The sequence below is a fragment of the Rutilus rutilus genome (assembly GCF_951802725.1).
Source record: "Rutilus rutilus genome assembly, chromosome: 18".
Lineage (NCBI taxonomy): Eukaryota > Metazoa > Chordata > Actinopteri > Cypriniformes > Leuciscidae > Rutilus > Rutilus rutilus.
This window is the reverse complement of record NC_140231.1, coordinates 6,027,683-6,042,929: the sequence shown is the minus strand read 5'-3', so window position 1 is coordinate 6,042,929 and position 15,247 is coordinate 6,027,683. Positions and strand designations below refer to the sequence as shown.

The 15,247-nt window shown below is 36.5% G+C and overlaps 2 protein-coding genes across 2 annotated transcripts; one reads left to right on the top strand and one right to left on the bottom strand.

Annotated features, from left to right (window-relative positions):
• Nucleotides 1-2,176: 2,176 nt before the first annotated feature.
• Nucleotides 2,177-3,812, top strand: pou4f3 (POU class 4 homeobox 3; the record flags this gene model as incomplete). Its single annotated transcript, XM_084386390.1, has 2 exons — nucleotides 2,177-2,272; nucleotides 2,544-3,812. The coding sequence occupies 2 exons, from the start codon at nucleotides 2,177-2,179 to the stop codon at nucleotides 3,438-3,440; spliced, it is 993 nt and encodes a 330-aa protein (XP_084242516.1). The 3' UTR covers nucleotides 3,441-3,812.
• A 9,629-nt stretch (nucleotides 3,813-13,441) lies between these two features.
• Nucleotides 13,442-14,796, bottom strand: il13 (interleukin 13). The gene is made up of 4 exons (XM_084387587.1): nucleotides 14,541-14,796; nucleotides 14,384-14,434; nucleotides 14,007-14,126; nucleotides 13,442-13,917 (listed from the first exon to the last, which is right to left on the bottom strand). Exons 1-4 carry the CDS (start codon nucleotides 14,694-14,696, stop codon nucleotides 13,810-13,812), a joined length of 435 nt encoding a protein of 144 aa, XP_084243713.1. The 5' UTR covers nucleotides 14,697-14,796; the 3' UTR covers nucleotides 13,442-13,809.
• Nucleotides 14,797-15,247: the final 451 nt, after the last annotated feature.

The following is a 15,247-nucleotide window of genomic DNA, read 5'->3' as shown; positions in this document are numbered from 1 at the left end:
ATAAGCAAGATTAGGGAATATCATGACACAGTTGGCACAACAAGACTGTTGACAATTTTGCCAAGACTTTTTAAAAAAAAGTATGCATTGTTAATCTGCGTAATGAATGAGAAAATGCCAGAGAGGTAATGGATGCCCGCCACATAGCAGATGAATAATTGAGCGTCTGGGGGAACAGGAGAGGTGGATGAGATCGGATGGTGCATCTGTGTCACTGCACTGCCTGGCTTCTCTTCGCCACGTCACCCAGACACAGAAGAAGAACAGGTGTTTACTTCCAGTGGCCAACTGCAATGCCATTCATTTATTCACCAAACCAATTTGAGCGCTGGGAATTCAGTGGTGCTCATATAAAATGACTTCATAAGATTTTTTCTTTTTTTTTCTTTTTGCTTGTCCAATTTTTTCTTTAATTAAATTTTCTTTTAATATTGAGTTTGCAAATCATTGGTTTTGACTTTGGTATCAACCGGACAACAGCTAGCTTCATGAATCTCTATATTGAATAGAGCAGTTCAAGTGTTTTTGTGTCCTACTCTTATTGTTCAGGCGGTTGACGGGGCAGGTGAGAGCACCTCTCAAACGCCACAGCTGATGAAGATTAGGGGTCAGCCAAGGTGAAAGTTCCTGCCATCGACTGCGAGCATTAACTTTCCTCAAGTTGATGTGATCATATGGAGATTTTCTTCAAAAATATACATTTTTATAAGGGAATATATATATATAGTCATGCTCATTATTTTAACACAATCATACAAAATGCATATTTTTTTTGTTTAGTACTGTCCAGAATAAGATATTGTATTTAAAAGATGTTTACATATAGTCCACAAGACAAAAATTTATAAAAATGACCCCATTCAAAAGTTTACATACCCTTGATTCTTAAAACTGTGTGCTGTTACCCAGATGATCTATGGGTTTTTTGTTGTTGTTGTGATGGTTGTTCTTGAATCCGTTGTTTGTTCTAAGCAGTTAAACTGCCCAATGTTCTTCAGAAAAACCCTTCAGGTCCTGCAACTTCTTCAGTTTTCCAGCATTTGTTTTGCATATTTCAGTGACTGTATGATATTGAGATCCATCTTTTCACACTGAGGACAACTGAGGGACTCAAACACAACTATTAAAAAGGTTCAAATATTCACTGACGGAGGAAACAAATGCATTAAGAGCCGGGGGATGAACACTTTTGAACAGGATGAAAATGTCCAAATTAATTAATATATCTTGACCTTCAAATTCAAAAAGATTTCACCCCTCGGCTCTTAATGCATCGTGTTTCATATAGCATTTTACTAATACATTCAATATTCTACACAGCATAGGGCTATTTCTAATGACATTACAATAATTAGAAATAATGTAAGTTAAATGATTGGACTTCCTGCACATTAAAATAGACAAAAATGTTCTTTGATTATCCATTACATTTGATGTATTGTGAAATTACATAATTCAGGAGATACAATACTGACAATACAAAACCAAGAATGACCTAATTATTATTTATTTATAATAAATTACATTTATTATGAAATTTGTTGAACTAAGTTTAAGAACAAACTGCCTACATCTGGTTTTCCACTTTTAAAATTAGAAAGAAAAAACGAAACATTAATATTATAACATATATAGTAACGCATTTAACATTGTTTTTGATTTTTGCACACTTTAAAAACTACTGTTTTTCGCAATGAATAATAATAATAATGATTATCAATAACATTTTATTATTAATTCCATTTTAAACAAAGTACATTAACATGAAATGAAAATATATTACAATATATTATTTCATGTCAAATAAATATGAAAAAAATAAAATAATCGTAAACAAATAAAATAAGATAAAATAATTATTATTAATAGTTAGTTGTACCATAAAAAAATCCCTGCGCTGATGAGTTAAATTATTGAAATACTGGCCAACATTTTGCATGTGGTAAGTAGGCTATCCTACAGAAGCTTACGCTTTCCCGACTCGCATCTTGTAAGTTGAATAGAGGAACAGGTGGAGGCGGGAGGGCGGTGTGAGGAGTGTGTGTGTGTGTGTGTGTGTGTGTGTGTGTAGCCCGGGAGGCGCTGCCAATGGAAACCGCACACACGAGGAGCGTCGAGCCAGAGCGCCGCGTCGCCTCCATGTCAGGTCCACTCACCTGCAAGGTGCGCACCGAAGATGATGGCCATGAACGGCAAGCAGCACTTCTCCATGCACCCTGCGCTGCACCCGAGCTCCGAGGGCATGCGGCGGGTGTGTCTACCTGCCCCGCAGGTACGTCTCGCGCTAAACTCCTCGTATTGTCTCCATTCTGTCACTTTGAGGTGTTTTGAGTTGCTCCAGCTTCCATCCCTCCCTCCCCAGCCTCTCCTTTCTTTCCCTCTGACTCCCTCTCTCCCTCACCCACATGCCTATCCAAGCAAAGCTGCTGCTTTCATATTAATTTTTATGACCTGTGCTTTTGAGGAGGGTGCTTGGGAATGTTCTTTAATCCAGAGTTGACACAATTCCCCACTGACTTCCATGTGCGCGCTCTTCCCTGCAGCTCCAGGGCAATATATTCAGCGGCTTTGATGAGAGTCTGCTGGCCCGCGCTGAAGCTCTGGCAGCGGCTGACCTGGTGTCTCACAGTCACGGCAAGAGTCACCCTTTCAAGACGGACGTCACCTACCATACCATGAGCAGCGTGCCCTGCACCTCTTCTTCGTCCACAGTGCCCATATCCCACCCGTCATCCAACCTGTCCTCGCACCACCATCACCACCTCAGCCACCAGACCCTGGAGGGGGATCTGCTTGACCACATTTCCTCGAGTTTATCGGTCAGCGGCATGGGTGCGCCGCCGGAGATGAGCACTCAAGCCCACCAGCACCACCTGCAAATGGGTCACTTACACCAAGCCATGGCCATGGGCCACCCGCACGCCCTGTCGGTCCACAACGGGATGGCGTGCGTCAACGACGTGGAGTCCGATCCCAGAGAGCTGGAGGCGTTCGCGGAGAGGTTCAAGCAGCGGAGGATAAAGCTCGGAGTGACCCAGGCTGATGTGGGCTCTGCCCTCGCCAACCTCAAGATACCGGGGGTCGGCTCGCTGAGCCAGAGCACCATCTGCAGGTTCGAGTCCCTAACGCTTTCCCACAACAACATGATCGCCCTCAAACCCGTTCTCCAAGCCTGGCTGGAGGAGGCTGAAGCGGCTTACCGGGAGAAAAACGGGAAACCGGACCTTTTTAACGGGAACGAGAGGAAACGAAAGCGAACGTCCATCGCGGCTCCGGAGAAGCGATCGCTCGAGGCGTATTTCGCCATCCAACCGCGACCGTCGTCGGAGAAAATCGCGGCAATCGCGGAGAAGTTGGATCTAAAGAAGAACGTGGTTCGGGTTTGGTTCTGCAATCAACGGCAAAAACAGAAACGGATGAAATATTCAGCAGTGCACTAATGCTGTTAGAGCAAAGGAGACATTTTAGGAACACCACAGGGATCTAAATTTCTTCTTTTAAGCATTATAAGCCTATAAAGACATTTCATATTGCCTCCAATTGATGTAACCAGTGTGCGAATTATTCCATGGGGTCTGTAGGCTACCTAATAAAAGTTCGACTCCCCCCAAGTCAAAACACAAGGTTTCTGTGTAAAGTATCTGTATTTTTACGTTTCAGTTTAACCTCAAAAGTTAGTCATTTTGGTTTGTGCGAGGTCGAGAAACCTCAACCCGAAAGTTAGTGACAGAAATGTTTCACTCCACCGAAGGCCATTGAATAATTCGCACACTTTGACCTTTTAAACAAACTTGAAATTAGATTGATTAATCTGTGATCACAGCTTACATTACATAGTTCATGTTACTTTGTATTTAGCTATACGAGCAAGTAAAACTAATGAAAAACATGGAGCACTTAATGTGTAATTATTTTATGAAGCTGATTGTGATTACACTGGTTATAAAGCAACATGCACGGTGTAACATGGGCATCGTAATGTATTTTTTAGTTTTTAGTTTAGTAAAACAAAATAAATATTAATTTACCACTGCATTATAAAGCAACACCGTTTAATCATTAAAAGCTTTAATCTGAAATAAACTCTGAATACATTTATAGGAGACTAACTGAACGGCTACTAAAAAAACTTTGTTTCAGTATTATCACACGTGAAATTATATTTTGAAGTGTGTACGTGTGTTTTTGGTATTTAAAGACTTATTTATATTACAATACAATTTGCGCACAAGTTACGATAGTAGGCTATCACATGAAATGCCCATTGAAATTTGTGTATAGCGTTTGTAATATTCGTTTGAATGTCTTGTCAGATGTGACTGCATACATGGTGGAAATCACGTTCTCACAAAATGTCACTAAATATATATTTTATATTTATATTTTTCGATCATCAGTCGAAGTGATCCTAATATGCAAAAACTGATGGTGTAAAGAATGCTGCTATTTGATTTGCATTAATGTAGCCACTGCAATCACTCTCACTTTAAACTCCACTTTACAAAATGTGTGACTTTGAAGAATGTTATTTAATAAATTGTTGATTTTTTTTCAAAACCTCTGTGGACTTTTTTTTATTATTAATGACACATATATAAACAAATTAAATAAATAAAAATACAAAAAAACAGGACAACGTGTCTCGTATCACGTCATAGGAGAAAAATAATAAGAATACTGCTATATATAAATATATGCGCCATTTTCATCTTACATAAACAATATACAACGAAAGCAACTCGCATCAAAATCCTTGTAATATCATTAATTTTTAAGACTTGCGTTGTTTTATTAATAAGCTTCAGTTCAATTGTGATTAAACATTAATGGAATAATATAGACCAACCACCACCTAATTTAAAGAATATTTACAGAGAGAACAAAAATACAAATTCAAGCCAACATTAATAGGCTATTTTCCCCTCTTTTCTATCTGGTTTTCCAACTTTAAGAATGAGACACCGCTGAATAATACATGTCTGTCACGGCTTTTGTGCAGAGAGGGATTTGAAATTATTAAGTAATGGCGATGCAATATTAATTGTATATTGGTATAAAACAGGCAGAGAGCTGAAGGGAGAGTTGTTAGTCAGGAAACGCTTCTTACAGGCTCAAGGGAAGGAGAAGAGACGCTGTTCAGGTAAGACGATGATCGTTCCAGTTCACTGTCATGTTTCAAGGAGCAATTGTGAAGTTATGTTAGACGATGTCGTTGTAGATTTACATGAATTACTGTAGCCCATACAAAACGATAATAATAATAACAACAAATAGACAGATAGCCTATCATCTTAAGAAAGTTAGACAGTTATTGTTTAAGTGTTGGTATGTTTAAATTAAATTAAAAAGGTTGATCAATTTGATCTAACACGTTTCCGTTAATCCTTTTGTTTGACTAAATTAAGAGTAGCCTAGTTAATTTTACATTTTAGAGCCGAACAGTTCTCAAGGAGGCTTCTTCAGGTTTTTTTAAGGTTTTTAATTTTTTACATTACACAAAATGTAAAATAGTTTTGTATGGGGTTTTATTTTATATAAACGTTTTAGTTATTTTCCTCTTCTTAAAAAACAAAACAAAAACCTGTAAGCTAAAGGTTTGAAAATGTACAGTAAATACATAACTAATGCTCAAAATGTAGCCTCAGTTAGTGCGGGTTATTCTTTTTCTTTTATTTGTAATAAGGTAATTGCATGACAATGTTATGTTGCGCAAATTCGTTTTAGCATCGGTTTAGGCTACTTCTTAAGCATAACATTATAAGTTCTAAAGCCTATTCAAAATTCGCATTTCTTTTAAGTTGTTCTCCAAAGAAGTGTTAAAAGGTATAAAATACGTAACTCTAGCACTGCAATTTCCCCCCAGCCTAAATTATAATCTTTCCTAATTGCCAAGAACGATCATCAATCCAAATTTAAGTGGTTAAACTAATGGGATTATGAAGGAGGGTTAAATTCATTGGAGAAGGCGGATCATGAATAATTAAGATCGGCAATACTTTTTTATATCATAACCCTCAAACAACGGTGTAAACCAATCTAAGTTGAGCACAGAGCAGGGCATGTGGCCAGTGGTGGGGACTGAATTATTGATGTTCTACTGAAAGGTAGAGGCCTATAGGCCAGGAACTCATGTGTCATAAGGAACAACCTATGGCATGTTTCAGAGTAATGCTCAAAGAACTGTTGCTTCAGTTCAGGCTGTTTGAGTTTTCATCACCTTTTTCATGCAATCAAAAAATTCTAAAGGGATGTAATTTGATTTGAAACCCATGAAACACTCATAGCCTACTCTTATAATCAACAGAACACATTTCTTTTTATTTGTTTCGTATAGGGCAATCCTGAATAGAAATCCTCAAGAACTCTAAATAGATTAGAATAACGTTTTAGCAACTCGACAATTCAAGGAAATCGCAGGGGAACTAGCCTATAATAGTGGATTAATTTAATTCACTTTCTTATTTCATACAGGGGCATTTGGTTTGTGAAATTCTGTAAATAAATAATAATAAAAAAAGTCTAAAATGGAAATTATCTGACTGACTTTAGTCACAAAAAAAAAAAAAAAAAAAAACTCCGTTTCTAGATCTAAAGAAAGCGCGTGCAGAAACCTTTTAATGTTCAAAGCAATAAACTCTAAAATTGCTATTTAAATAACTACCTTTATTTTTAAGATATCCTAGCTAGCCTACTTGAGACCTTGGGGTTGCTAGACATGCGTGTCTGAGAGAGACAGAGAGAGAAAGTGAATTCATGTTTTTATTTCAGAGCAAAGAAGATCTGACAGAATGAGGGTGGAGGTCTCCTGGAAGATGTGGCGAACCCCCTCTCCCTCTGCGGGACAAGCGGTTGTTCTCGGGCCGACACTCCGACTCCGCGTACGAGAACGGCAGAGTTAAGACACCGGCGCTTTAATTATTCATACAACGCCAGCAGCAACATATGAGATGTAGCCAATGCGGAGGCAGACCGCGAACCCGGTGTGCTTTATTAGTCCGTTCCTATCATCATCACACGCCAAGCCACCTTAGGCATTTGCCCGCGGTGTCTCCATGCGATAACTCACGGGGTTATCCAAGGGTATACTGTTACCGGGAAACTTGAGGCCGTCCTTCAGAGGTGAATTTTGGGCGCGTCTTCAACGTTGTGTTAGAATCTCTTTGTAGCTCATACTTCAATGTCAAGCTCATACTCATCAAGGCGATTCGTAACTATTTTACATTTTGGCGAATTGGTGGCTAATTCGTATTAATTGCTTACACCCCACTTATAGTAGGCCTACTGGTGTCTCTTCATAGTTAGTTGGGGAAAAAAAATCGTATGAGTTATGTCAGCCGAAATCACCAACTCCTAAAATAGTTACTTATGAGATCGGGTTAGAAAGTCACATTACTATATGGACTATATGGTGTTTGCACTTTTTAATTTTGTAATTTTAAATAAAGAGCCCCATTGCATTTAGCTGTTCTTGCGAAACGCGTAAGTTTTCTGTCAGCGGTGTATAATCAACACATTTTCTTGAACACTATAGGGCAGAACAGACAAACTAAAACAAACTAAAGTTGATATGTATAAATCAAGTAGCTATATAGCAATATGGGTTATACCATATGTAAAAAGTGTAAAATAATTACAACTATTTCTATTAAAGTCATGAAAAGTTGCCATATTATTTTATTTCGTGACATGGTGCCTTATTCAATGCTTCCTTCACGTGCAATCGGAATGATCGGAAATACGAGTTAGTTAAAAATTGGACTTGGACGCCCTCTCAAGTCGTACCACTCGGGGATAATTTTGATACCCAAGTTCCCGAGATGGACGGGCCATGAACTTTATGGGGGGAGGGGAGAACAATTGCTGCTTTGACTGGTAGCCTATTCTTTGAATGTTACCAGCTGGTGGTGGTGTCCCCAAAAACAGCAAGGTTCTTAAACTCTACTTAAAATAAAGGACAAAGAATGTGCACCAGGTAGCCTGTGTTTAGCTTTTTTATGTTTTTAAGTAATTTATGGAGCAACTGTAAACTTTACTTGTTATATTCCAATGCTATTGTATTTTGTGCAGGCAATTAGCTTATTTTGTTGTAAATAAACAAGTCTGGCAAGTGTCACTGCTAAATACATATATTGTGGTATTCCGCCTTGTTCCTCACTGACACGCTCCCAAGGTCAGGACTCAAAGAAAATCCCAAGTTTCCCACTGATATTTACAACTTTGTGGTGTTCATGTGCTTTCAACTAAAAAAAAAAAAAAAAAAAATTCTGATATGACAGGAACATTGGTGGATCTCATGTGAGTGACAGGTTGCCCTACCTTCACGCCAATAAAAGCATCATCAGATAAGAGATGTTGTTGCAAGAGGGAAGAAAGTTATTTTGATTAAAGATTACTAGGGCAAAAAAAAAGAAAAAAAAAAAGAAGATATTCATGGTTAAATGATTTATAAATACTGCATTCCATTAAAAAATATAAGAATTGTCCATTTTGATTTCATGCTGACTTTAAAGGTGCTCTATGTAACTTTTTCACTCTACTTAAGCATACAAATACCATAATATGTTAGCAGATATTTAGGAAAAAACACTTCTATAGCCAGTTATTTTATTTTGAAATGTGCGTTTCCAGGCTGGAATTTTTTGTTTTGGTCTGTGATACTGCATGTTGCCAATTTGCCACTTTTCATTGTCCATTGCGCTCGTTCCTGTTGCGTGTGCTCAGCAACCCGAGTGAGCGCCGTCTAGTCTGAGGAGCAAGTGGCGGGAGAAACAATCTCCGATATTTTGAATTCGACTGCAGTACCTATTTCAACCACTAGTTGTCACTTACAAACTGCACCTTTAAATTAATGGAATGAGACTACAGCACAGTTTCAGACAGACACAAATCATCTTACAGTTTAAAGTAAACAGCATTTGTTTTCAAGTGTTATTACCAGGGTACTAAATAAGATCTACTTCAGTTGAGTGTAATTATTTTTTAAACTATTTAACTCACCTGAGCCTATACACAGGTTTCTTGTATACAAACAATACCGGATGCGCGCGCATCCAGGAGGCAAAAAAACGCTATCTGTTATGCCGAGTTCTGTAAAAGAACATTGTAATTAACGTAGATTTCGCATTGTTTATAATTTCTTGTTGACTCAATAATAAACTGCAATTTCAGAGTTGGATCTGTTCGTTTGTGTTTCATAATATGTAAAACGTCCAACTGTTTACGAATCAAAATCCGGACATACTGTGATGCATGTATGAATTATCATGTTAGACTAAGTTAGTAATGTAATAGCCAGTGTTAGCAGTGCAGCATCTATAGAGCCCGAATTTGCTTTTATATAAGTTAACCTTGTTTACGTTACTTTACGACCTGCAACATTTCATGACTGCACACATATAACGTTACTTCACTGTAAATCAAAGATTTGACGATGGATTATGTGGGAATAGTACCTCCGAACCGTGGCGATTATATTAAAAAACGTACTCTCAGCAATGGTGAGATCTTGCCGGATCCCTACGCAATACATGACGATCTTTGGATTGTGGATGACAAGAAGTGGCCAGCAATTGTATGGCCGCCTGATATATATAATTATCTTATTCAGACACCAAGTGTGTATACAAGAGAAATGATTAGAGCGTACAAATCCCTTGATGCATACAACTACGTGCTATGTGGTCATGTGCAGCTCGTCAATTACTTTGATGCTGGACCGGATTTTTGCGTGTTGAGGTCAGATGTGCTCCCTAGTCAAAGGCAAGGCATTAAAGCCAAGCCTTATGATGCCTGGGTGTATGTCCATAAGGGCCTTGGTTACATACGTAACAACTCCTTGGCAATGGCATTTTGACTTAGCGACAACACCACCACTATGCCACTAGCCTAAACCCTTTACTCCGGTACGAAGACCGAGGGTCTTTTTTGCCTCCTGGTTGCGTGCGCAAGCAGTGATGACGTCGCAGAGAAATCCATGCATAGGCCTTCAAGCACGAAGGCTATGATTGTGTAATATTTTTGAAGATTTAGTTTGTTTTCAGAAAAAAGTTGTGTTGACAAAAAGTTTGAGGAATATTTAAATACTGAGTAATATTAATTAACAACATGTACTTACTAGGCTTAGGGTAGGATTAAGATTTGGTTGAGGGTTACTTGCATGTAATTATGCATAACTTACTGTTATTACTATGGTAAGTACAATGTAACATTTAACAGACTGACTGTAAAATAAAGTGTTACCAAGTTTTTGTTTAAAATATGTATTTTAAGGTAAGGACAGTGAGTGATAAAGGAATAGGCATTGTGAGTGATAATGTCATAATTTTGATAAAATAGAGAAAAACAAAACAAAACAGTATTTGTGTGATTACATTCTAGTGATTATCTGATATTAATTTCAAAGTAGAATTACTATTAGGCAAAGCTATGGGAAATGCTTTGTCAGATCAAAATTCAGTATACAACTAAATGCATGTAAGAACAAATTTTTATTTGATAAATATAATCAGTGTTGGGGGGTAACGCATTACAAGTAACGCAAGTTACATAACCCGATTACTTATTTTCCAAGTAACCAGTAAAGTAACTATTACTTTTTAAAATTTACAACAAAATACCTGAGTTAAAAAACCCTGCAAACCTGTAATAAAATAACACATATATACTTTATGTATTTAATCTCACTTTATTAATCAATGTCTTTGCTGCTGACCTTCGATGATTGAATTCAACCATACTAATAAGCAAAAATGACTTTAGATAAACATCACATTTGTGTTTAATTTTTTAGTTTTTATTGCTGAAGTGTGAAACTCACAGACGTGAATTTGCATTTCCTTCAGCCTGAGACTTATCCATTTCACTTTTGGTTTGGTGTGTTGTTAAAAAACAAACAAGAAAGCCCAGCCCAGGTGAGTAAAAGTAACACATTACTTTCCATAAAAAGTAATGTTATTAGTTGCTTTTTTTTTTTAGGGAGTAATGCATTATTGTAACACATAATCTAAGTAACTTTCACTAACTCTGAATATAATAGGATCATCCCTATCTTTTTTTAACACTAAATGTAAGTCAAAGGGAGATTTATTGTTATTTTTATTATAATTACATGAAAACCAAAATAGAACAGCTAATTCTGAAGTAATCTACAAAATGTTTGAAAAAAGTCCTTGCATAAGCTGAGAAGGACATGAAAAGGACAAAAAGAAAATCCTTTTTGGTTACAATTGTAACATTTATTGCTACATGCAATCCTGAATCACTTAATGTATGGCTGTACTGGTAAGAAGTCAGGGGAATTGCATTAGCATATACCTGCTATGTGCAAAGACACTCGTTTTTTTTTTTTTTTTTTTAACCCAGAGCGAGTCCAGGCTATGTGACACCAGGACTGTAATAGAGTTGACCCTGTGGCTGATAGGCACAGGTATCTGATCATTCGCGCCCCTTTAAGCGTGCTGGATTGTGGGACGTGTGCACACTTGGCTCTTGAATTGCCTTTGAATAATACATGCACCCATGCAGTGTGGTTATATATCACTCCACATGTTCTCTTGAGCTCCCACTATGGGACACTGGTCTACATTTCACTGCTATAAGCACATGTGAAAGCAAGGGGGCGTATGTGCTATAACACAGCAACACAATGAAAATGTGCACTTGAATAGAGCAAGTGGTAGAGCAATGTTAAGGTGTTTTGTTGATTTCCAGGGCATTGCTATACATGGTTGCTAAAGTGTTCTTTTTTTCCCCACTAAAAGTAGCTCAACTGGTAGTATAGCACTAGCAACAGCCAGGTCATGGGTTCGATTCCCAGCGAACACACATACTGACACGATGTTTACGCTAAATGAACTGTGAATTTAGCTGCATAAAGCAACACTTAAAGGCATATCAGGTGTGATTGTTTTCTATGCAATATCAGTGTGTAAACTGTAGATGAAAGGGGGAAAAATGAATAGCACCGTTGAACTACAAATTCTAGAATTTTATCAAAGTGTATCAAAGCTTCTGTGATCCATTTCACATGATATATGCCCTCTGGAACAGACAACACCCTCAAGAAAAAAAATACACAAATCCCTTATTAACAGTGAACATATCATGAAATATTTAACAAGCATAAATTATGTATTGAATGAATAAATGAATGATTAATAGCTGCATGCATGATTATTAATCAGTGTTAACTACCCCAAAAGGAATCTTTAGTCTTGTAGAGGGCATGCACAATAAATACAAAGATTGCAGATTATACACTGAAAAAAATTTGGAGTAGGATTTACTTGAAAAAAGCTTGCTAAGTTTTTTCACTCAGAAAATGCTAGTAAATTTACAGAGTTTGCCAAGTAAAAACCTAAACATATTTATCAGTAGCTTTAATTAGAAATCTTTAAGTTAAATTTACTTGGAGTATGGAATTAAGTCAACTTTACTTAACCTAGTTAAGTGAAAGTAACAAAGAAAATAAGTAATTTTAACTTGGCTAGTAAAAGGTTGATTAATATCGATTTGGTTGAAATTTCCTTTGCATTACATTTCACTCAAACAATAATATTGAATTATACCAGTCATTTATAGTATGTGCTTTGCTTAGATTATCTAAGTAATTTATACTACATCATGTCAGATATTATGTCTCATGTGAATGCAAAGACCTCAATACTTGGTAGACAATACACAATGACGGTAACATTTGATGGATCATTTTTGTGTTTGATTGTGTCATTTTGAGCAGAAAATGTACTCCAAATGTCACAAAATGGCAAGTTACTAACCCTGACAACAAAAGCAATGATAAAACAGTGTAAATACAGCTGGAAAACAGTGAAAAATGAACCTCATTAATTATTCAAGGTCCAGTGCATGATGGGAACCCCAGTATCAGAAAAGTTGAGTAATTTTTACTTAATTTTATTGAGTTGATATTTACGCTTTCATTTCTACTCGCTTGAATTAAGTACTGATATGGAATTTACTTAGTTTTTTTAATTCTTGCCTGAACTAACTTTTTCATGTAAATTACATTGTTTTTTTTTCAGTAGTATTTACTTCACCAAAAAATCATTTTTTACAGTGTATATGTAACACAATGATTCCTTTTAATAAGTTTGCTCTTTTGTACACTCTTAGAAGAAAAGGTTCTACGACATAAAACCTTGAAAGGGTTATTTTAGGCACTTCATATATAGATCCTTTTTTAATTTGAACTAAATTTGATGAAAGCTCGTAAAATACTTAATCACTACAAAAGATTGAAATAACAGTTAAACATGAAAGTATTATGCAATGAATTAAGTCATTTCTCCTTAAGGCCAGTTCACAGTGCTCCAAACATATATATAGAGTCCTATTATAGAAGCTTTTTTTATGAAGCATTATACAAGTTCATTATTTTGTGCACAAGTTAATTCATTAAAATAAAGACGCATAATACATAAATCAAATGGTTTCTTTTGTATTTTAGTATTTATTATATTGTGAGGTCACCTAATCCATTAATGTCAAGACTAAGCACAGACAACAATCTAAACATCAAGATACAAAAAAAAAAAAAAAAAACCTCAGTAATGCTCTATAAATTGATGTTTCAGTGCAAGTAAAAAAAAAAAAGATCAAAATTTTAAAGCACTGAAAGAAATACTGCACAAAATCTGTACTTTACAAAATACATCAGAACATATTTAAGAATGATAAATACATTTTTGCAAATTTTCTTCAGGTACAAAATTATATAGACTACAGCTACAGTCAATGTAGACATAATAATATGTTAATAAAGACAAAAAAATAAATACGATCTTTTATAAATTATTTTTTGCTCAATTTACTCTGGACACATTTCTTGAGGTTGTTCAAGAAGTCATGCAGGATGATTTGATCTGTGCCTTTAGCAACATGTTTGTCATTGCAGGTGGTCTGAAAGACAGTAAACGTCACAGTTATTCAACTCCGATAGGATGGAGGTATTGAACGGAAAAGACATCATGTTTCAGAGTTCAACTTACCCCATTGTGCACGTTATACTTATATAAATCCCTCATAAGTGTTCTATCAGTACGGAAATCATCATAATTACTGAGCCCAGAAACCTTCTTCAGTTCTTGCTCAGCCTGGCAGAACACATCCTGTAAAGAAATCATTGAATCATTGAAATGTATTGAAATCACAGGTAAGACCAGGGCTCAAATCCTTTCAATTCAAATGGTAACATTATAAAAGCAGCAAAACTCATAAATGTTCCCACATAAGAGACTAGCAAAAGCAAACCAATTCCACAAAAACAATTTTCACAAACCCAAAAAAGTTTATTAGGCTCTGACCATGAAAGAAATATGCTGGATAGTTGTTAATGCTGTTTCGAGTCAATGAAAATGTATCTCACCTCAGAGCACGTGCCTTCCTTTGTCAGATCTTCCAGGAAGATTTCTTTCCCCTAGAAATAACAGGTAAAATGAATATTGCAATCATGCTCTGCTCAGTATCTAAAAGTATAGACAGTTTTGGCATACTATAGTTACTATACTAAAGTTAAATCTTACCTTGGGCTCCTTTGGGAGATTTTTGATTGCGGCGTCCAGCTTATGAACAAGCTCTCTCAATAAAATCTTTTCTTCTTTCACAGAAGTCTTTTCTTCATTCAGAGGAGCACCGGAGACGAACACAGCGAAAGCGAGCAGTAGAATAGTCTTCATCATTTTGTCTGTCTGCTTGGATTTCTCGAGACTTTGGTTGTTTGAAGGCCTGAGGTACCTGACTCCCTCTCTGCTGTATGCTGTGTATATATACTCTCAAGAAGGCAAGACTTGGCTATCTAGCTTTTAAATTTTTTTTTTGCATCGTAAGCGAAGCGACGTTTATTGGCTGATTACGGCGCGCTCACTGAATATCTTGATTGAGATGTGGTTGATAATGTTTGTCATATTGTCCTGATTTCCTGGAACTGACACTGACTAACTTTCAAGATCATCATGATTTTGAGTAACAGGCCTCTAGATGGGGTTCTGAAGGCCACATCTTCACTAGGTTTGCTTGTGCAAATAAGTTTCATTATTGCAAAATCAATTGATCAATACTGATAGCTTTTGCTGCAAATCTGCATGTGTTCGTACTTGCAATTAGTCATACAGATTACAGCATCAAAGGTCCGATGAATAAAAACTTTTAAAATCGAATTTTAATATGTTGGTTGGCAGAACTCAACAGACAATTTTAAAACATTATATAACATAAAAAAATAAAAAAAAAT

Coding starts and splice junctions, on each gene's coding strand:
- il13 (XM_084387587.1), bottom strand. CDS start 14,696: ATGATGAAGACTATTCTACTGCTCGCTTTCGCTGTGTTCGTCTCCGGT. Junction 14,127..14,383: donor AGGAAGGCACGTGCTCTGAG/GTGAGATACATT, acceptor ATTTCTTTACAG/GATGTGTTCTGCCAGGCTGA. Junction 13,918..14,006: donor AGTATAACGTGCACAATGGG/GTAAGTTGAACT, acceptor ACTGTCTTTCAG/ACCACCTGCAATGACAAACA.